A 22,226-nucleotide genomic window follows, 5' to 3' on the forward strand; every position below is an offset into this window, starting at 1 on the left:
ACTCTGAATAGATGAGTTTTGAGAAGTGACTTGAATTTGGACAGGTCAGGACAATCTCGTAGGTGTTTGGGGAGAGCATTCCATAAAGATGGAGCAGCTATGGAAAAGGCCCTGTCACCCCAGGTCCGGTGCTTGGTCCTAGAGGGTATGGACAGTAGGTTAGCCTCAGAAGAGCGAAGGCTACGGGAGGGAATGTGCTGATGGAGCAGGTCGGTGAGGTAGGATGGGGCCTGATAATGGAGAGCTTTGTGAGTGAATAGAAGAATTTTGAATTGAATGCGTTGAGCAACGGGAAGCCAATGAAGTTTTTGGAGAAAACGTATATACTACTGTAAGTCACTGGGTGAAGCTGGCTAGCTGTAAGAAATGCTTACACAAGACAGTCACAAGTGTTTTTTATTATTATTTTTTTTTTTTTAAGCAATTTTTAAAGCAAAAATTGTCGGTTCTGATTCTGACTGATTTAGATTTTGCATTTTCTTCTATTTTTTTTGTTGCTGTTCTGTGTCTAGTTAGTTGGCGTGAATATTCTTTGCTACCCAATAGCGATTTATCTTTGCTGTAACAATTTTTTAATGACATTTTTTGTTTTTTCTACTCCTTGTGATGAAGCAGTTGAACGTTTGCATTTCCAAAATGAACAAGGATTTTTTTTCCTCAGAAATGTATAATTTTTTATTTATTTCAGTTACATTATACATATTATTCACATTGATTTACAAAACCTTATGAATGTACAAGAATCACTGGAAAGAGGCCCCAAATATTCTGTAATAACTCTCGCTAGGATGAAGCAATCTGAACCAAATAACGTGCAATGTGCTCCTCAGTATACGGAGCTTTGAACATGCTGTGATGCCCCTGTGTCAGAGCGATGTGTTTTCATGGTGCGAACCTGTTCATTTAAGTGACGTCACAGCAAATTTAGAAAGAAATGGTGTCAAAGAGTGTGAAATTGGACTGAACGTGTTCAGGAACAAGGAGCGCCGCATCAAAATGTGTCTGGCAAAAAACGGAGAATATTCAGGGTCTCTTTCGAGTGAATCTCCCTGTATATAAAGAGTGTTTTAATTTTTTTCCTACTTTCATTTCACATTCATTTATTTTTTATTAGGATATTTGACAATAATAAAGTGGTTATTAAAGGTAGCTAATTGTTTTGCTCTAACACTTAGAAACTTAATCTAATAATATCATTGAAGTACATTCTTCTATAGAGAAAAAATCTAAATGAACTGTTATTCTCTGAAGAACTGATAAAATAGTCACTTTGTTAGTTCCGGTTATACACTGATACATTTTAATGAACTCACTCTCATCCTGTTCCTAACTGTGTGCTTTTCTTTCTTGTATGGTGCAGCCCTATCCTCACTTCATGCCTCGAAGATTCGCCGGCCGGCGCTATCGCTCCCAGCAAGCCATGGCACCGCCCCCCTACCACCCAGGCCTCCTCCCGTACTTCCTGTGAGTTTGGCACAGCACATGGGCAGTCGGTCATCTGCACAAGCCCAAATCTTCAGACTTTTGGTTGAAAAATACTCGACTTCTTCACATTCTCTCTCTCTCATGGTCTTTGTAGGTCCGTTCTTCCAGTGCAGCCCACCGCTGTGGCACCCACTATCAGTCTGGAACTGGACGTCGATGATGGAGAAGTGGAAAATTACGAGGTCGGCTCTGTTTCCTTGTATTCAGGGTGTACCAGATAGCGATAGACAACTGCGCTTGGTGCTGTAGGTGGTGTTTGCAAGCCCAGAGTTTGAGTTTCTGCTTAGGTGCTATGCAAGCTCAGTTGTCCAGGTGTAAAAGAAGAAAGGCTAGATGGGTGGTCATCTTTATTTACTACTACTGTTCAGTTAAGATACTCCTGTTCACAAGGAATCTAGTCATGAAAAAGTCCATATTTGGGGTGGAATGCCAGAGGGTATTAGAGCTATAATCAGTCAAGTGGAGAACATTTGGAATAACAGCCGAGTTGCTTAGGTCAGAGTTGCTTTTTAACCTGGCAGTGATGGGACTTGAACAGTCAACCTTCTGATTACTAGTCCAGTACCTTAACTTGCCTATGTTTATTAAACCAACTACTGCAACCTACTGTGTCTTGGATTAGTTAGACAAGTGAATGCCTGTGATTGAAGATGACGTTCATGTAGTAGATCAAAGACGTTACACTAAAACGACCTTAATTTATTAGATGCAGGATGGGGTGGTAGAATTTACAGAATGGCTGTAGGGTCTGTAAAAGACTTAAATCCACAATGGAGATGCTTTTTAGCAGCAGGGACATGCAGTCTGATAATAATAATAAGAAGATATACTTTATTTGTCATATGTACAGATGTACAGTACAATTAAATTCTTTCTTCGCATATCCCAGCTTGTTTGGAAGCTGGGGGCAGAGCACAGGGTCAGCCATCGTACGGCGCCCCTGGAGCAGACAGGGTTAAGGGCCTTGCTCAAGGGCCCAACAGTGGCTGCATAGCAGAGCCTGGATTTATACCGCCAGTCTTTGGGTTGATAGCCTAGGCTACCACTGTACCTGTAAGCAGTTATTAGCTTTGTGTGTGTGTGTGCATGTGTGTGTGTGTTGATCCCTCTATAATCCGTGTGTAGGCACTGTTGAACCTGGCCGAGCGTCTCGGGGAAGCCAAACCACGCGGACTGACTAAGGCTGATATTGAACAGCTGCCATCCTACAGATTTAACCCCAGTAACCACCAGTCTGACCAGACTCTGTGAGTAGAGCTAAACACGGACTGTGCACGTTTACCGCTTTAAGGCTTTTTTTATTAATAAAAAGTTCAGTCTGATTGAAATCTGTGTGTGTGTGTGTGTGTGTGTGTGTATTAAAATTTGTGATTGTAGGTGTGTGGTGTGCATGTGTGACTTCGAGTCTCGACAGCTGCTGCGAGTTCTGCCGTGCAACCACGAGTTCCACGCCAAGTGTGTCGACAAGTGGCTGAAGGTGAGTTGTTAGTTCTGTTTTACAGACCTCATCGATCATATATTTAATATATATTATATAAATGTTATATGATCATGTGTCTGTGCAGCCGCCCGGTTGGCTGATATGTACAGTGTCATAAAAATAGACCTGAATCAATCTTGAGTATCTTTCAACCTTTCAATTACTAGTCCGGTGACTTAACCGCTAGGCCACAACTGCCCTTCAATTTAGGCAATTGGGGCTCAAGAGCCTTGCTCAGGGGACCAACAGCAGCAATCTGGCTATTGTACTGGGGAGTGAACCAGCAACCTTCTGATTATTAGTCCAATTCCTTAACCGCTAAGCTACCCCTGCCCTTATAGATATAGATAGGGTTATGTGTAACCAATCCTTCCCTTAAATGGTGACCCCACTGATCATCAAACCCTCCCACAGGCTGATTATATCTACTCCCCCCCCCCGTTTTCTCTCTGCAGGCTAACAGGACCTGTCCCATCTGCCGCGCCGACGCCTCCGAAGTCCAGCGGGATTCTGAGTGACGGTCCCCCTTCCCCAGATCCGCACACCCGCCGGACTCTCTCGTAACACACTGGACCGAATATCCTGGCTCCTGTCACCGCTTCCTTTGATAAAACACTCGCACACGACTGTATAGGTTCTGCTTCCGTTCACATCACAGTTTAACTACCAAGCAAGCACAGACACACACACACACACACACACACACACACACACACACAAAACCTGAGACTCTAAAGACTCGTTCTCTGTTTCAATTCACTCACTCGTCATTTTCAGTTCATTGTTCTGTTTCGTTATTTTTAGGTTCAGGGCTGCAACTAGTGAATATTTTTAGATTCTATTCAAATAAAATAAAAAAACCTTGACCTTTTTATAGATTCTAATGGAAAACATCTACATTAAAATACTAAATTAAGGTACAGGCTGGTACAATCACTAAAGCTTAGGATCAAACTCAGGTTTCTGATCATGGAAACTGAGCAGCACAAACACTACCTACTGCATCACCAAAAAAGCAAGTAATAATTACGATACTTATACCACCACCTGTTACAAAAGTAGAAACGTTGTCTGGAAATAAAAAAGTCAAGTACAGATTTAGTTTTGATTATATGAAAGATTTTTTAAAGCTGCAGTTTGTAACTTTGCTGATTTAAAATGAAAGAATTATAATTTTTAAAGTCTAATTTATATGACCTTCTTGTGTTGGTGTAAAAGACCTGTGGTAATAATATTATAGTAATTCAAAAACAAAAACAGTGCGGCCAGGTGAAAATGAGTCTGTGCAGAATGACGGATTTTTGTTTTTTATTAATCTTTAATTTATTTGTATTTCTTTTTTCTCCATCCAATCCAGTCGTGTCCAATTCGAGCTTTTCTCTCCCTCTCTTCTGCCACCACCCTCGATCGAGGAGGGCTGAGGCTGTCGGCACAGTCGTCGATCGCTTCTTTTCACCTCCCAGGGCCGGCGTCTTGCAGATCAGCCGCCCCCGGTGCAGGCACACCTACCGTTCGGAAGAGGTCATGAATGCCTCAGCGACGGGGAGCCCTGTTTCAGCTATCGTCCCTCTTCGTACAGATAGAGAAAGATAAATAGACACGCATATACTTTATTCATCTAGAAGAATTAAAGAGCACACAGCAAGTCATGTGTCTGTGTAGCTTTCTAGTTGGCTGATATGAACGGATATATTTTAAATATCAGTTCGCTTAATGTCATAAAAATAGACCTCTGACCTCATGGTCAGGTTCTGATGTAGGTATAGATAGGGATTCATGGTGGTTAAGTGGGTAGCACTGTCACCTCACAGCAAGAAGGTCCTGGGTTTCGATCCTCAAGTGGGACGGTCCGGGTCCTTTCTGTGTGGAGTTCATGTTCTCCCCATGTCTGGGTGGGTTTCCTCCAAGAGCTCTGTTTTTTTTCCCTACAGTCAGGTTAATTGGAGATACTAAATTGTCCATGACTGTGTTTGACTGATGAGTCTTGTGTAATGAGTAGCTACTGTTTCTGTCATGAAGTGTAAAACCTGACGTTAAAATTCTAATAAATAGATAAATAAATATAGATAGGGATATGGGTAACGACTTGTTCTTTCAAACAGTATAGAAATGCCATTCTTCAGAAACCCCAGACCTGTAATGTTCTGTTTTCACAGACTAATGGAATCAACCGGTCACATTCTGCCATCAGATCAGTGCTAGATTTGTCATAAATCTCATATTGTTTAAAAACATTGTTTCAATTTACTTGCAGTAATATATTTTTACCAGAGAGGTCTCCAAAGCTCCAAACGTTACAGACTGCAGCTTTAATGATCGAAGTTTTCACTATTTTGCATTGCAGCCCTGTAGAGATGGGTACTGGCTGGTCATGCTTGCTGTTCTACGTTTAAAAGTGTGTGTGAGAGTGTGTGATAGATAGGCAGTGAGAGAGTAAGTGTGCTAACATTCCTAACTAGTTTTGATGAGGAACTGGTGTCGGGCGCACGTCCTTCTTTTTCTCCCTTATACTCTACTAATAAAGAAATTGCATATATATGTACGTATGTATGTATCACTATAACGGGACTGATTATCGATTCATACATGTTTAAAAAAAAAAGTCTCAGAAGTTTGTATGTGTAAATAAACAGGTGGGGTTTTTGCGCAATTATGATTAGCGGTTGTATAGACTTGGAATACTGTGAGTTACATGAATGACGGTGTGTGTGAGTGAGAGTGTGTTTGCACGTGTGTGTGTGTTCTGGTGTGTTATTTATCCGGTATGTGTGGTACACAACACTGGTCTCCCGCTCTCGTGTGCTGGTGTGTGATTGGTCAGGAGATGTGCTTGAAAGGTGGCAAACTTCACTTTAAAAACCTCCCTTTATTGATAAGAAATGATGGATTCAGTCTTCCTTCCATTCTTCTGTTTATTTGATTAAAATCACGTCTTGTCGTGCTGGAGTTTCCTCATAACTACGGCTGACTGGTTCATTAATATTGCAGGAAATTGCCACACCCCTTCTACTGGTCCATACTTTCATTTAGTGGAGCTGGGTCATACCGATATAACTGTATGTGTGTGTGTGATGGGTTAGGGTTCGGTATCCACTGGGTTGTGTAAACATCCAAATGTTATTGAGTGCAGAGCTGGGAAATATGGTATCAATATATTATATAATCAGGCGTGGGAGTTGAATCACTGCACATCTGTACCATTTAAGAACTGAGGGCAGTTTAAGGACGGCTTAATTTGCTCGTATTATATCAGTATGATGTAGGACTGGGTGGTTTGCTCATGTGACATCAATATCAGCTTGTATTTGCCATATAGCTCAGCCTTAAGGATACAAGAGTTTGGAGTTTGAGAACGTAGGATCAGGCAGGTTGATGATGATGATGGTGATGATGTATTCGCTCGTCACCCATTCCTGATTTTTCGTTGCACTAGTTGCAATAACTTCAGTGAGAATGCAAAGCCTTGCAAAGGTATGGTTAGCATTAGCGTTTGCTTCGGTACAGTTACACAATCCTAAATGCACTGTTTATTTTTTTACGTTTTTAAATCATGGTCTGGTTCTCCCTTACACTCTGTACATCCTTGTTCATGTTTTCTGATGGTTGGTTTCTGACTAGGCTGATGACAAATTAAGTCTAGACCTGTTTTTAGCTGGTGGAAAATCACTGCTTGGCCTTTCTGCCGATTTTTGATTGGCATTGCAACCCAGTTACTGTAACTTTGGAACCGTTCAGATCTCCAGTCTGGCACCCCAGTTCACAAATCTGAAAGACCTTCATCCGTAACTGGGAGTGAACGTGGAGAATCGAAACCCTGTAGACTTTTGTTTGTATTTAAACACTATTGCATTGTTCAATTATGCACTTTCTGAATCGTGTACTGTGGGTTCACTAATTAATTCATTAGATAACACACAGTTCAGTCTTAAGCTTGTTGTATGGCTAGAATCACGTAGCATTATCACGAAGTGTCATCTTCCCCACTGATTCACTTTATTAAATATTATTTTTCATTACACGGTTGTTAGTTAAGCAAGACAGTACTGTCCTGATATAAACCAGCTAATGCTAACTAATGGTAGGTCTTCAGCTGTAGCTGTATGACATCCTGTAGCTAGCCAGCTCTACTAGTCTATCCAAAATTAGACTGTTGTGTACAAGTCAAACGTTTCCCCCAATTTTCTTCCATTCATTACAATTATTCAAACACAGACTTTTATTTAGTTCCGCTCGGCCACATCAGCTGCTGTTGCTCTTGGTTTGTTTGTGTATCGAGCTAACTTTAGTTCAGCTATACGAAAAACTAACTATATCTGAAAAGCTACATGATAGACTTTCTGGCTGAAATGTTCTGAAGAAAATGATCTCAGGTTTGGGTGCAAACATTCATCTGATGTCCTAATAATAAAAAAAAAAGTCACATAGCACAAGGGTGTGTCTGGGTTAAGTTTTGATAGCGCTTCCCTGGGTCAAAATGGTCAGAGCCAATGCTGAATCTGGTCAGCTGATCACAAACGTACTTTTGACTGGCATAAAGCACTGCAGTAATTCAATATAACAGCTTACTGTACTGGCTACCTAAACACTGCAGTGTAGCTTAGCTTACATGTTAATTTACCTCTCCAGTAATAGCAATCATCCGCTACACAACTAGCAAGATTCATCTCAAGCCTGCTAACATGACATGAATGTTTTCCTTGACAGTACCAGTGTTTGCAAACTAGCTAACATAACTCTTGTATTTAATCTGGTACTCTTGTGTAATTAAGTTTAATCATGTGAGGGGGTTTCGGTTCACTTTTGAAAAGCTCTGCCTCTTGACTCAGGTGATTTGGGTTTTTTCCCCCTAGAAAAATCAGGATGTGCATTTCACAGTGATTTCCTCGTCCGTCTCCCCGTCCCGTCCCGTCCCGGCGGAATGTGTAATATGTGAGGGTGTGTAATATGAGTGTTATAAAGATCTCAAGCACATGTACCCACCCATATGCACCCGTGATAGTTCCTGCCTCCACCTTTGTGTACATGCACGAGTGAGTGTGTGTGTGAAGTGTGATGAACAATTATGAGCGGTTCCGGTGGGCTACGTAGGCTCTATGATCTGCAATGTCACGTCATAAAGCTCTTGTAGCTTGCTAACCTGTAGTGTCTTAACTGTAACAGCCGATGCCTTTTGAGTCGTTCTTCATTCAGCATCAGACTTTATATTTCCGTCACTGAGTCGGTCTGCTTCTCTTCAGACAGTCCTGTTACTAAACCCGTGTTTTATTTACAAGTATTTTGTTTTTCCCTCCTGCTTGGTACAATAGCAGTTACCTCATTTTTACTATTTATGGTGTTCTTGTTTTCTTTTTTTTCTTTTTTCCTAAACAAATATGAGAGTTTCAGATTTTTTAATGGGTTTTAATTTGTTTTTCATTAAAATACTATTGTATTGTTTAACATGATGTAGTTTCTTATGTATAATATCTGTAACCAAAATCATTTGAAGGCTTGATATAAAGATTTTTAACAAACATTTGTACATTTTCTATGAGAGTTATTACTAATGATGCTTTACTACGTAGTGCAATGAATTTGTTTAATTTTTTTCCCCCACTCCTGTCTGACGCAGAGTTCCAGTTTTTTGGATTTTAAAGGCTGGTTCAGTAATAAATGTATAATGTTTTTCTTCCATATCCTGACTTTCACATCTCTCTTCATTTTTAGATTTTTAGAAAAATCTAAAAATCATGTTCAGGATTTTTAAAAGATTAATTGTTACTTACCCTGTTATCATTGTGATGACCGGTATTGAAGTTCTCTCTGATCACACTAGATTGTGAATTGGTCTAATTTGTTTAAGATTAGGAAAAAGTGCGGGATATTCCGCTAGCACACCAGCTACTATTTCTGAACTCCTTGGTTCAAATCTCGGTGTTGCCTCCGGTCGGCTGGGCGCCATCTGGCGGGCATACTTGTCAGTGCCTAGGGTCTTCATACGCTGTGTAAGGACCCCGGAAGAGACGCCTGTGCAGAATGCAGGGGTAAGAAGAGGAGGGCTGTGCATGTGTTGGAAGAGGCATGTACAGTGACGTGCTCTCCTTGGATGCAATCGGGTATCTCTCAGCTGTGGAAGATTAAATTGAGTGCGCTAAATCATGAGGATTTAAATGCATTAAAAACAAGGAAAAAGATTCTTTGGGTCTGATTAAATAATTATTGAACTCTTTGGGCAGAACAGCAAGTGCTTTGTCTAGTGAAAAACAGGCCTTGCACATCTCCTGGCTGACACCATCCCTGTCCCTACAGTGAAGCATGGTGGTGGTAGCATGCTGTGTGGGTGCTTGTCAGTGCCAGGGCTGGAGAGACTGGTAAGAATTTCAAGCACGTATAAATGCAGCCAAATACAGAAACGACCTCGACAAAAACCTCCTCCAGAATGCACGTGAAGTCAAACTTCGGAGACAAATATAATTATAAAGTGACAAGGACCCAAAGCTGACAACTAGAGCAACACCGGAGTGGTTTTGGAGCAAATCTTTGTATGTCCTTGAGTGGCCCAGCAGTACTTCAGATTCTGTCTTGTTGGACATTGTTGGAGTAACCTTATGGCAGTTCCGATCCTCGCCATCCAATCTGACGAAGCTTGAGACGTTCTGCCATTACAAATGGCATAAACGGCCTAAATCCAGGTATGCAAAGCTTGTAGAGATGAATCCAAGAAGACTTTCAGCTGTAATTGCTGCTTAACATGCTTCTACAAAGCATGGAATAAAATGCCTAAATAGGTGATGAAGTATAGATTGATGGATTAATAATTATTATTCAATAATTATTAACAATTATTGCCATTCAAAAACAAATCGCCTCAAAGCGTGCAAAAAGTCAATGGGTCTGAATACTTCACAATTATCCTATTTACACCCCTCTCCGAATATTACTTCTGAGACCGAATTAGTTTGTAGCAAAAGGAAATTTGTATAAAGATGTATAAATATGATGTCTACATTAATTATCATGGGCTTGATTTTAAAGGACAAATAATAATAAAAAAATAAATAATGATTAAATATTGAGGCTGGTTGTTTTAAAGCTTTAAAGTTCTTATGATGGTGCTTCAACAACTTGGACAGATGTGGTAAAGGAAGATTTTACTTATTTATAGCATGCTATAGGGCAGCACAGTGACTCGGTGGGTAGCACTGTCGCCTCACGGCAAGGAGGTCCTGGGTTCGATTCCCAGGTGGAGCGGTCCGTGTCCTTTCTGTGTAGAGTTTGCATGTTCTCCTCGTGTCTGCGTGGGTTTCCTCCGGAAGCTCCGGTTTCCTCCCTGTAAGTGAGGTCAACTGGAAATATAAAATTGTCCATGACTGTGATCGATATTAAACTTGAACTGATGAATCTTGTGTAATGAGTAACTACCGTTTCTGTCATATATGTAACCAAAGTGTAAAACATGACGTTTAAATCCTAATAAACAAATAATTTATAGCATGCTGTAATTTGATTAGCTTAGCTTGATTAGCTTAGCTTCTAGCTTGTATTTGACCTTCCTGTCACTGTCAGATCTATTTTTTAATAACAAAGTCATTTGTGGAATATGTGCTTGTGTAAAATTCTGCACTGGGGTGGCTGATGAAATAAGATGTGGGGTTTTGATGGGGTCACAAATCTTACTAGCCAAAATAATCAGTACCTCTGTTATAATGCGCTTATATTGTATTGCACAGTGGAGTGTAATGTTAGTGCTGAGCAGCAGAGGGAGACATTGCAACGTTATAAGCTTTTCTTCCTGGTGTCGCTTGATCATTTTCTGATGATTATAATTGACCTCACACACACAACTTTTGTCTTTTCTGTCCAGCGATACAAATCATATAGTTCTAACATTATTACTTGTAAAGCAGGAGCAACAAATAGTTCTACAGAAGCATCTAAAGCACAAATTAGTTTCAATGACTTTGTTAGCCTGAATTGTATACTGCTAAATGTGCACCAGGGTAAACATGTCAGAACAACCACAGGCCTCTTTGCTGGATGCCAAGGACATGCAATTGATCCTTACTGTGCCTCATAGTGCAGCTACACCTCAGACCTCATATTACAGGGGCCCAACTGGTCTCACCGGGACCTATGGTGCAAATCATCAACTGTCCTGATTAAAGCATGGAAAAGGTCTCCCATAGCCATGATTGGCTAATGGTAAAGCTCTTCCACAGCTCTCATTGGGCCAAGTGGTACAGCTCTTCCACAGGTCTTATTGGGCTCAATGGTAAAGCTCTTCCACAGGTCTCATTGGGCTCGGTGGTACAGCTCTTCCAAGGGTCTTATTGGGCTCAATGGTACAGTTCTTCCACAGGTCTCACTGGGCCCAATGGTACAGCTCTCCCACAGGTCTTATTGGACCCAATAGTACAATTTTCCAGAGGTTTCATTGGGCTCAATAGTACAGCTCTCTTACAGTTCTCACTGGGCCCAATGGTACAGCTCTTCCGCAGGTCTCATTTGGGCCCAATAGTACAGCTCTCCCACAGCTCTCATTGGGCCTAGTAGTACAGTTCTCCCACAGCTCATAGGGTCCTGGGTTCGATCCCCAGGTGGGGTGGTCTGGGTCCTTTCTGTGTGGAGTTTGCATGTTCTCCCATGTCTGTGTGGCTTTACTCCGGGTGCTCTGGTTTCCCCCCACAGTCCAAAGACGTGCAAGTGAGGTGAATTGAAGATACTAAATTGTCCATGACTGTGTTCGATATAACCTTTTGTGACCTGATGAATCTTGTGTAATTAATAACTACCGTTTCTGTCATGAATGTAACCAAAGAGTGCAAAACATGACGTTAAAATCCTAATAAACAAACAAACAAACTCCCACAGGTCTCACTGGGCCCAATAGTACAGCTTTCCCACATGTCTCATTTGGCTTAATGGTACAGTTCTCCCACAGGTCTCATTTTAATGTATGAGACAACTTAATTTCAAGCCTCCTCACTGTGCCCCGTCTTAGGTCTTGTTGGACCCCATGTAACAGCTATATCTCAGGTCTTACTGGGTCCCACCATGCAGCCACTCAAGGATTTACACACAAGAACAGATTCCATAAGCTTGAGCTGCTCAGATATGTATTTGTGCCAAAAAAGCTTTTTGAACATTAATAATTAAGAAACAAAGAGCCTTTCTCTCTATGAACCAGACTTTCTTATGAGAGAAATGTCTCTACGAAAGCTTGCTCATCCGTTCCCTCTGTTTTATCCAACATTGTTTGACAATATGATAATATGGCTGTAAAAACGAAGCTAATTTTATTTTATTTCATCAAGCTGCTTTTCCTGGTCAGGCTTGTGAGGGCAGAATATCCTGGACAAGGGTGCCAATCCATCACAGGGCTTTAAAATTAAAATCATATACTAATGTATGGTGGGAAATTTGAAAAATAAATGTAAAAATGTACACGATTAAGTTACTGTACATAAAGTCACCCAGAGCATGTTTGGTGGCTAACATTTGCTTTTTTTTTTTAATTTAGACTGGAGATGGAAATCACTGAGGTCAGCTCTTTTAGCCAGATCCATTGCTAGCAGGTAAACAAAATCAATCATTTTAAGTTTTTTGGGAACAGTTTGGGGAAGGCCCTTTCCTGCTTTAGCATGACTAAAGTTCATTAAGAGTTGTGGAGGACATGACCTTACTACTGGACATCTCATTCCAAAACCATAAGCATTAATATGGAGTTGCCCTCCCACCCCTAGCAGATACAGCAGCCTCCATTCTTCTGGTAAGGAAAATGTCTTGACTTTTGGACTTTTGTTTTTACTCTTTTTGTTTCCTGCTCTTTTGTTCTCTTCATGTCTCTTGTATCACAGTGTGTCATGAGTTAGTTTTGTTTTGCTCTGTACGACTCTACAGAGACTAGTGACTACAGCAGGACGCCGTCTGTTCTCGCTCATATTTTGCAGTGCAGCTACACAAACCCAGAGTTCCGTCTTACGTAACCGTCTCTCCTCGAAGCGAGATGGAATATCGTTCAAATTAAACAAGATGCTTGAATTCACATCCATATTGTTGCTTATTCATTTGTGACTTGTTCGGATCAACCGCAGTACAAGTGTTTCACTTAGCCTTGGGATATTTTTCTGTATTTAGAAAATAAAGTCTGTCTGTCTGACCTGCTGAATCAGAGCTGTTTATACACTGGTCTGTTTGAGATCTGTATTTCAGTCAGTCCAGCACTGAATGGGAATCAAAATTGGTGGAGAAACACAAAGTAAGTACACAGTTTGAAGGTTTTTGCTAAGGATGAAGATCTGACATTACTTTGTTCAACACTAAAAAGGATGTGACCTCGGGTATGTTCTGTTTTGTGGATGATGGAGAAAGAAAGTGGCTGTGTAACTGTTTTTGTCCATGTTGGAGAAAAGACATGACCTTGTTAATGTTCTTCTGATGACGGACATGATGATTGTACCTGAAGAGGCTGGAAAGAAGCCGTGACCTTTTACAACTGTTTTTTAAAAATGTGGATGGCGGGTGGGTGTTACCTTGTGTGGAGAAAATTTCCTCTTTTCCATTTGGTGTATGTTCACGTCTAAACTTAGAAAACGTCTAAACTTAAGTGAACCTGAGAGAGCATAGATATGAAACCTTGATCTTACGTGTTTCTTTTGCAGATGAGAGGATGTGATGTGTATTTCAGCTCAGGCCAGAACAGAAGAGACATCAATGTGACTCTCATGAAGCACAGAGAGAGAAGCCAAAAAAAAAAAAAGCAAGTGGTGACATCAAGATGAGAATTCACTAGAACAGACTCCATGTTTGTGTGAGTAACAGAATCACTTATGCGCTTCCTCTCAGGTCATGAATTATCATTGGAAGTGTAGCGACGGTCGTGGCACTGTGCTGCTCATCTTCTGCTAACTGTGAGAAATTATTTTAATTTTCTTATTCACATGCATTTATGTGGCAGATGATTTTATCCAGCATGACATTCGAACGAGGGAGAATATAATCCAAGCATAAGGCTGAGTAGCTGATGGCCAGGGGCCTTGTTTAAGGGCCAGACAGTGGAAGTGGTCATCCGCACTGAAGCTTAAGCCTGAAAAAAAGTAAAATTTTCTCCTTTTAACAAGTCTGTGTGTAAATATTTGTGCTGATTATCCAATAATCAAGTCCCCTGTCTTCCCAAAAAGTGTCCCCATTTAGCGAACCATGCATCAACATGAAAATGTTTCAGTTATCTCAGATACACAGAGCGATAGAACTGCTAATCTGCCACTTATTCATTTGTACATCTTTAAAACTGCTTTCAGATTAGGATAGAACAAGGGCCTGGAAACACTGGGCAGGATTACACCCTGGACTGACTGGTAACTGCACACTCATCCATTTATTCATTCACACCACTTTGTAGTAGCAACTTTTGAAAAGTGGGAGAAAACCACAGGGTAACCATGTCTTTTGGGGCAAGTTCTTTTAAAACATATTAAAGTTTATGTGTGAGAATTTGTGCCCATGTTGGATGATAAGGCTTGGTTTGCAATCCACTCCAAGCGGTGGCTTGGTGGGTAGCACTGTAGCCTCACAGCAAGAAAATCCTGGGTTCAATTCCCAGGTGGAGCGGTCCGGGTCCTTTCTGTGTGGAGATTGCATGTTCTCCCCATGTGTGCGTGGGTTTTCTTTGGGAGCTTCGGTTTCCTCCCACGGTCCAAAGACGTGCAAGTGAGGTAGATTGGAGATACAAAATTGTCCATGAGTGTGTTTGATATTAAACTTGAACTGATGAATCTTGTGTAACCAGTAACTACCGTTTCTGTCATGAATGTAACCAAAGTGTAAAACATGACGTTAAAATCCTAATAAGTAAAGGTGCTCAGTGGGATTGAGGTCAGGGCTTTGTGCAGCCCAAACCAAACGCGTCGAACTACGTCTGTATGCTTACATGCTTTCCACTTTCATACTGATACAGGAAAGGGCTCTCCCCAAACTGTTGATGCACCATAGGGAGTGTATAACTTATTTTATACAACTGATTTGATACACATGCACTCAAGTGGCTTATTAAGTTTAATATTACACTGAGAATTAATTAATCTGCTTTTTTTTTTTTTTTTTTACTACAGGAGCCAGTAGTTCTGGAGCTAACTGTATTATCTTTGTAACTAAAATAAACTAGAATTTCTTTGACATGAATCATGTGATCTAGGAGTGAACAAAGAGCTCAGAGCATCACTGTATAATCATATACAGTGTATCACAAAAGTGAGTACACCCCTCACATTTCTGCAAATATTTTATTATATCTTTTCATGGGACAACACTATAGAAATGAAACTTGGATATAACTTAGAGTAGTCAGTGTACAACTTGTATAGCAGTGTAGATTTACTGTCTTCTGAAAATAACTCAACACACAGCCATTAATGTCTAAATAGCTGGCAACATAAGTGAGTACACCCCACAGTGAACATGTCCAAATTGTGCCCAAATGTGTCAATATTTTGTGTGACCACCATTATTATCCAGCACTGCCTTAACCCTCCTGGGCATGGAATTCACCAGAGCTGCACAGGTTACTACTGGAATCCTCTTCCACTCCTCCATGATGACATCACGGAGCTGGTGGATGTTAGACACCTTGAACTGCTCCACCTTCCACTTGAGGATGCGCCACAGGTGCTCAATTGGGTTTAGTCCATCACCTTTACCTTCAGCTTCCTCAGCAAGGTAGTTGTCATCTTGGAGGTTGTGTTTGGGGTCGTTATCCTGTTGGAAAACTGCCATGAGGCCCAGTTTTCGAAGGGAGGGGATCATGCTCTGTTTCAGAATGTCACAGTACATGTTGGAATTCATGTTTCCCTCAATGAACTGCAGCTCCCCAGTGCCAGCAACACTCATGCAGCCCAAGACCATGATGCTACCACCACCATGCTTGACTGTAGGCAAGATACAGTTGTCTTGGTACTTCTCACCAGGGCGCCGCCACACATGCTGGACACCATCTGAGCCAAACAAGTTTATCTTGGTCTCGTCAGACCACAGGGCATTCCAGTAATCCATGTTCTTGGACTGCTTGTCTTCAGCAAACTGTTTGCGGGCTTTCTTGTGCGTCAGCTTCCTTCTGGGATGACGACCATGCAGACCGAGTTGATGCAGTGTGCGGCGTATGGTCTGAGCACTGACAGGCTGACCTCCCACGTCTTCAACCTCTGCAGCAATGCTGGCAGCACTCATGTGTCTATTTTTTAAAGCCAACCTCTGGATATGATGCCGAACACGTGGACTCAACTTCTTTGGTCGACCCTGGTGAAGCCTGTTCCGAGTGGAACCTGTCCTGGAAAACCGCTGTATGACCTTGGCCACCATGCTGTAGCTCAGTTTCAGGGTGTTAGCAATCTTCTTATAGCCCAGGCCATCTTTGTGGAGAGCAACAATTCTATTTCTCACATGCTCAGAGAGTTCTTTGCCATGAGGTGCCATGTTGAATATCCAGTGGCCAGTATGAGAGAATTGTACCCAAAACACCAAATTTAACAGCCCTGCTCCTCATTTACACCTGGGGCCTTGACACATGACACCAGGGAGGGACAACGACACATTTGGGCACAATTTGGACATGTTTACTGTGGGGTGTACTCACTTATGTTGCCAGCTATTTAGACATTAATGGCTGTGTGTTGAGTTATTTTCAGAAGACAGTAAATCTACACTGCTATACAAGCTGTACACTGACTACTCTAAGTTATATCCAAGTTTCATGTCTATAGTGTTGTCCCATGAAAAGATATAATGAAATATTTGCAGAAATGTGAGGGGTGTACTCACTTTTGTGATACACTGTATTTTATTCCTCAATACACAAATTATACAATAAACATGGTGTCCTCATTTAAATCAGATCAAGCCCAGTGTTAGGAACATCTGGCCCCGGCGTTTGCACCCCTGCCATTGGCTGAGAGGAGGCGGTGGATTATCATATGACACAGGGGCAAGCTGAGGATATGCTGAAATGGCATCAGGCTTACAGAAATGTGATGTGTGTGGGTGCACTGCTGCATTCATGGAAAAAAAATCCAATTCCCTGTTGCTCGAGTGGCACGTTGGCTCGGTGGTTAACACTGTCGCCACACAGCAAGAAGGTCCTAAGTTCAATTCCCAGGTGTAGCAGTCCGGGTCCTTTCTGTGTCTAAAAGGTGAATTGTAGATACAAAATTGTCCATGACTGTGTTTGAAAATAAAACTTAAACTGATAAATGTTGTGAAACCAGTAACTACCATTCCTGTCATGAATGTAACCAAAGTGTGTAAAACATGATGTTAAAATCCTAATAATTAAATAAATAACAACCCCAGCCGCATGTGCAACACTCTTCTTTTCAGCAACCAGCAGAGGAAACATACTATCTTTGCTGTACTACTCATGTCTGGGTCTCAAACAGGTAGCACGAGTTGTGCCTGACCAAGCAGGTGGCATCAGTGAGGCTCAAACCTTCATCTCAGAGGTGGTGTAGTGTGGTGGGCTACCATATTAGACTACTGCATTAATTTTTAATTAAGTGTCTGGTGTACAAGTCTTAATAAAGCCTTGAGTATTTAAGCTAGAGCAGCAAATCTGAATCAGGTATCAAATCTCTGAGCTGCAAGTTCAAGTCAGATCTTTAAATTCAAACCTACTACTGCTGAATAATAACAGGACTGTGAATGACTATCGTATCACTCCCAAGATTTGCATGCACAAGAAACTGTTTCAGTTAAGTAGAGTCAACATGAGACTGAAGTGCAGCTCCAGCTCCAGCTCCAGTTCCTGTCTTGATCGTTGGGTGATTTTTATGGGATTAGAGAACCAGAGTGAGCCAGACAAAAAAGAGGAACGCTCTCTCCAGTCATTCATTCCTCCCTCTTCTTGTCTCCGTCCTAATTCGGTGCCACTGAGGGGCGATTTATATGTTATCCACTTGTCCCTTTATCAGTTCGCCCATCCACAATTTCATTTAATCAATGTTCATTTCTCAGGATGCTTGGTGTATATCAGGGTGAAAATATATCCCTTGTCACCCACATGGCAGCTTAATACACATCAACCTATGGAGTCTATATCTTCAGTAGAGCTTAATTACTAGGTTCACCTAGACGTACTCAAGTGTATCGGTTGCAAGTGTACTCCAAGGTTGCTGCATTCTCCCCTAATCTGAGACCCTCTAAAAGGAATAATTCAGTTCGGTCCGGGTCCAGTGTCCACTTTATATTCCATCAGTTGTATTTTGCACTCAATATCCTGTTTATCTAATAATCACAAATTATAAGTGTATGTAATTGTGTTCCATTGGGAAGGTATTTATCAGCATTTTCTCTACTAAAACACATATTCATCTATACAGACTAGAACTGCTCATTTTGCTGAGTGTTTCATAAAATGTTTTGACAATTAGCACCTGTGAAATGTTGACTGTGAGACGGCCCTTTTTGACCAAGTCACTGCCTGTAATCACAAATGCTCTTTTAATTGAATAGGAGCAAATTTCAACAGTCAAGCTCTCAAATCTTAGAAAGAAGTGGAGGCTGTTCTGCCCATTTGATGTATAACCATTCACACGGCCCATTATGCCAAATTCACACTACACGACTTTTCAAGTTGTCAGGTTGCTGTACAGTTCACACAGTTTTGTCACGAAAACAAACGCGAGAAGTGACGAGAGGTTTAATGATACCACGTCCGAAAATGCACGTCAACAAGTAGAGAGAGATCAAAGTTGTTTGTGCGCTGATGTGCAGCGTAAAATCAAGGAGAAAAAATAAATGAATCTAAATGGATTATAAAAAAAAAACAGACTGATCCAGATATTCAACATGCTAGATATCTCTCCTCAGTCGCTGAGCGCTCGGCGAGTTGTTGAGTAGTTCACACATAGCGATTGAGAGCCGAGTTTCGATCGCCGAGCGAACGCAGAGTTGCTCCCGAGCCGGCAAATCTACCGCCGACCAGTTGGCGAGTGAAAATCAGGGCAAAAATCGTGTAGTGTGAACTAGGCATTAAGATTATACATACGTTACTAGTTAAAGGAAATATGGGGCGTGTCTGCAATATAAAGCAATAAAGCAACTGGTGTGTAAACAGTTCATTCAGGTTTCAATACCATCCACACACACACTTCTCCACCAGCTAAGACTAACTTGATTAGCTCAATATCATGTTACTTTAGCATTTGATAAATTATGGAATAAAATATATAATAGAAGATCACATGATTCGATTGTTAGAGATTTAGAAAATCATATTGGTGTCATTCACAATGCTGATGTAATGTTCTCCGCCGGCACTTCTGGGAATTGTTATCCAATATGTCTGTAATCACACTCACTGCCATCAGTCTTTTATCAGCCCTTATTATCTGTCGTCTGTGTTTGAGCCGAGACAAAAGCTTTCTCGTTTCAAAACCCATTATGGCTGATTTACTTTGAAACTTTTTCACCAAGGAACTAGGGAGATGCTCTCATATCCTTCTCCTATCTAAAAAACTGTAATGTTTATGCTTTTGAGGCAGATCAACAGGAAAAGTTTGGGTAAAATATTTAATTGACTTCTTAATCATCTTTACCACCACTTTATTCTGGTCAGGGCTGTGGTGGGTCACAAGGCAGGAGTATACCTCGAACAGGGGACCAATCCAGACTGGCTGATAGGACGTGTTTACAGGAAAATGGGACATAATAACACTTTACACTTTACTTTTCATCGCTTTGTGTCATCAGTGCCAAACGTCTTTTAAGTATTGTGAGGTGGAATGGCAACATTACAAAGTTATAAATGCTTTACCTTCCCAACTTTTTCTGGAATGTGTTGCAGGCTTGATATGCAGGAATGGATGTATATTATCAAATGAAATGAAGCTGACCAGAAAAAATACATGAAATATCTTGGATCCATACAGTCAAAGTAAATGTAAGAAACACTGTGTTTACTGTCTTTACTGTCCTAACTTTTTCTGATTTGAGGTTGTACATTAAACCTATAACCACCAAATATAACATTTCAGTTAGGACTGATTGTCTACTGTATGTTACCAACTAGCAATAACATTCTATAGTGACTTGCTTGTAGATTGTTAGCATTGTCAGTAAACAACAGTTTGTGTTTTTTGTCTTATTTGAAATATTCCAGTTTTAGTCCTCACTCACTCACTTTCTTAACCGCTTATCCAATCAGGGTCGCAGGGGGGTGGGGGAGGGGTGCTGGAGCCTATCCCAGCTTTTCAATGGGTGCAAGGCACCCTGGACGGGGCACCACTCCATCAAACATACACATACACACACATGCACACATCCATTCACCTATAGGGCAATTCAGTGTCTCCAATTAACCTGACTGCATGTTTTTGGACTGTGGGAGGAAACCGGAGCTCCCGGAGGAAACCCACGCAGACACGGGGAGAACATGCAAACTCTGCACAGAAAGGACCCGGACTGCCACACGTGGGGATCAAACCTTCTTGCTGTGAGGTGACAGTGCTACCCACCAAGCCACCGTGCCACCCCAGTTTGAGACCTTTGTTCTTAATTTACTTGTTTACAGTCCTTGGTCCTGGTGTTCTGGTTTTGACCTTTGTTTGTATTGGGATAGACTATAATATACAGTGTATCACAAAAGTGAGTACACCCCTCACATTTCTGCAGATATTTAAGTATATCTTTTCATGGGACAACACTGACAAAATGACACTTTTACACAATGAAAAGTAGTCTGTGTGCAGCTTATATAACAGTGTAAATTTATTCTTCCCTCAAAATAACTCAATATACAGCCATTAATGTCTAAACCACCGGCAACAAAAGTGAGTACACCCCTAAGAGACTACACCCCTAAATGTCCAAATTGAGCACTGCTTGTCATTTTCCCTCCAAAATGTCATGTGATTTGTTAGTGTTACTAGGTCTCAGGTGTGCATAGGGAGCAGGTGTGTTCAATTTAGTAGTACAGCTCTCACACTCTCTCATACTGGTCACTGAAAGTTCCAACATGGCACCTCATGGCAAAGAACTCTCTGAGGATCCTAAAAGACGAATTGTTGCGCTACATGAAGATGGCCAAGGCTACAAGAAGATTGCCAACACCCTGAAACTGGGCTGCAGCACAGTGGCCAAGATCATCCAGCATTTTAAAAGAGCAGGGTCCACTCAGAACAGACCTTGCGTTGGTCGTCCAAAGAAGCTAAGTGCACGTGCTCAGCATCACATCCAACTGCTGTCTTTGAAAGATAGGCGCAGGAGTGCTGTCAGCATTGCTGCAGAGATTGAAAAGGTGGGGGGTCAGCCTGTCAGTGCTCAGACCATACGCCGCACACTACATCAAATTGGTCTGCATGGCTGTCACCCCAGAAGGAAGCCTCTTCTGAAGTCTCTACACAAGAAAGCCCGCAAACAGTTTGCTGAAGACATGTCAACAAAGGACATGGATTACTGGAACCATGTCCTATGGTCTGATGAGACCAAGATTAATTTGTTTGGTTCAGATGGTCTCAAGCATGTGTGGCGGCAATCAGGTGAGGAGTACAAAGATAAGTGTGTCATGCCTACAGTCAAGCATGGTGGTGGGAATGCCATGGTCTGGGGCTGCATGAGTGCAGCAGGTGTTGGGGAGTTACATTTAATTGAGGGACACATGAACTCCAATATGTACTGTGAAATACTGAAGCAGAGCATGATCCCCTCCCTCTGGAAACTGGGTCGCAGGGCAGTGTTCCAGCATGATAATGACCACAAACACACCTCTAAGACGACCACTGCTTTATTGAAGAGGCTGAGGGTAAAGGTGATGGACTGGCCAAGCATGTCTCCAGACCTAAACCCAATAGAACATCTTTGGGGCATCCTCAAGCGGAAGGTGGAGGAGCGCAAAGTCTCGAATATCCGCCAGCTCCGTGATGTCGTCATGGAGGAGTGGAAAAGCATTCCAGTGGCAACCTGTGAAGCTCTGGTAAACTCCATGCCCAGGAGAGTTAAGGCAGTTCTGGGAAATAATGATGGCCACACAAAATATTGACACTTCAAGAACTTTCACTAAGGGGTGTACTCACTTTTGTTGCCGGTGGTTTAGACATTAATGGCTGTATATTGAGTTATTTTGAGGGAAGAATAAATTTACACTGTTATATAAGCTGCACACAGACTACTTTTAATTGTGTCAAAGTGTCATTTTGTCAGTGTTGTCCCATGAAAAGATATACTTAAATATCTGCAGAAATGTGAGGGGTGTACTCACTTTTGTGATACACTGTATATAATCTCAGAATTCTTATAA

The 22,226-nt window shown here is 41.5% G+C and overlaps 1 protein-coding gene and 1 long non-coding RNA gene across 4 annotated transcripts in view; both read left to right on the plus strand.

Moving 5' to 3' along the window:
- Window positions 1–8,480, plus strand: part of rnf38 (ring finger protein 38) — a 59,509-nt gene extending 51,029 nt beyond the window's left edge. For 2 of the 3 annotated variants that reach the window (XM_063008213.1, XM_063008212.1), the window contains exons 7-11: window positions 1,361–1,464; window positions 1,580–1,667; window positions 2,611–2,732; window positions 2,863–2,962; window positions 3,421–5,615. In XM_063008213.1, the coding sequence (XP_062864283.1) occupies window positions 1,361–1,464; window positions 1,580–1,667; window positions 2,611–2,732; window positions 2,863–2,962; window positions 3,421–3,483 (477 nt within the window). In that variant the 3' untranslated portion in view covers window positions 3,484–5,615. Of the gene's footprint in view, window positions 1–1,360; window positions 1,465–1,579; window positions 1,668–2,610; window positions 2,733–2,862; window positions 2,963–3,420 lie in introns of all 3 variants that reach the window. The other variant, XM_063008211.1, reaches the window with a different exon arrangement.
- Window positions 8,481–13,790: 5,310 nt separating this feature from the next.
- On the plus strand, window positions 13,791–16,916 carry LOC134326571 (uncharacterized). The gene is made up of 3 exons (XR_010014532.1): window positions 13,791–13,854; window positions 14,245–14,301; window positions 16,830–16,916. It is a non-coding gene; the product is annotated as an uncharacterized LOC134326571 (long non-coding RNA).
- Window positions 16,917–22,226: the final 5,310 nt, after the last annotated feature.

Source organism: Trichomycterus rosablanca, chromosome 14 (assembly GCF_030014385.1).
Source record: "Trichomycterus rosablanca isolate fTriRos1 chromosome 14, fTriRos1.hap1, whole genome shotgun sequence".
NCBI lineage: Eukaryota > Metazoa > Chordata > Actinopteri > Siluriformes > Trichomycteridae > Trichomycterus > Trichomycterus rosablanca.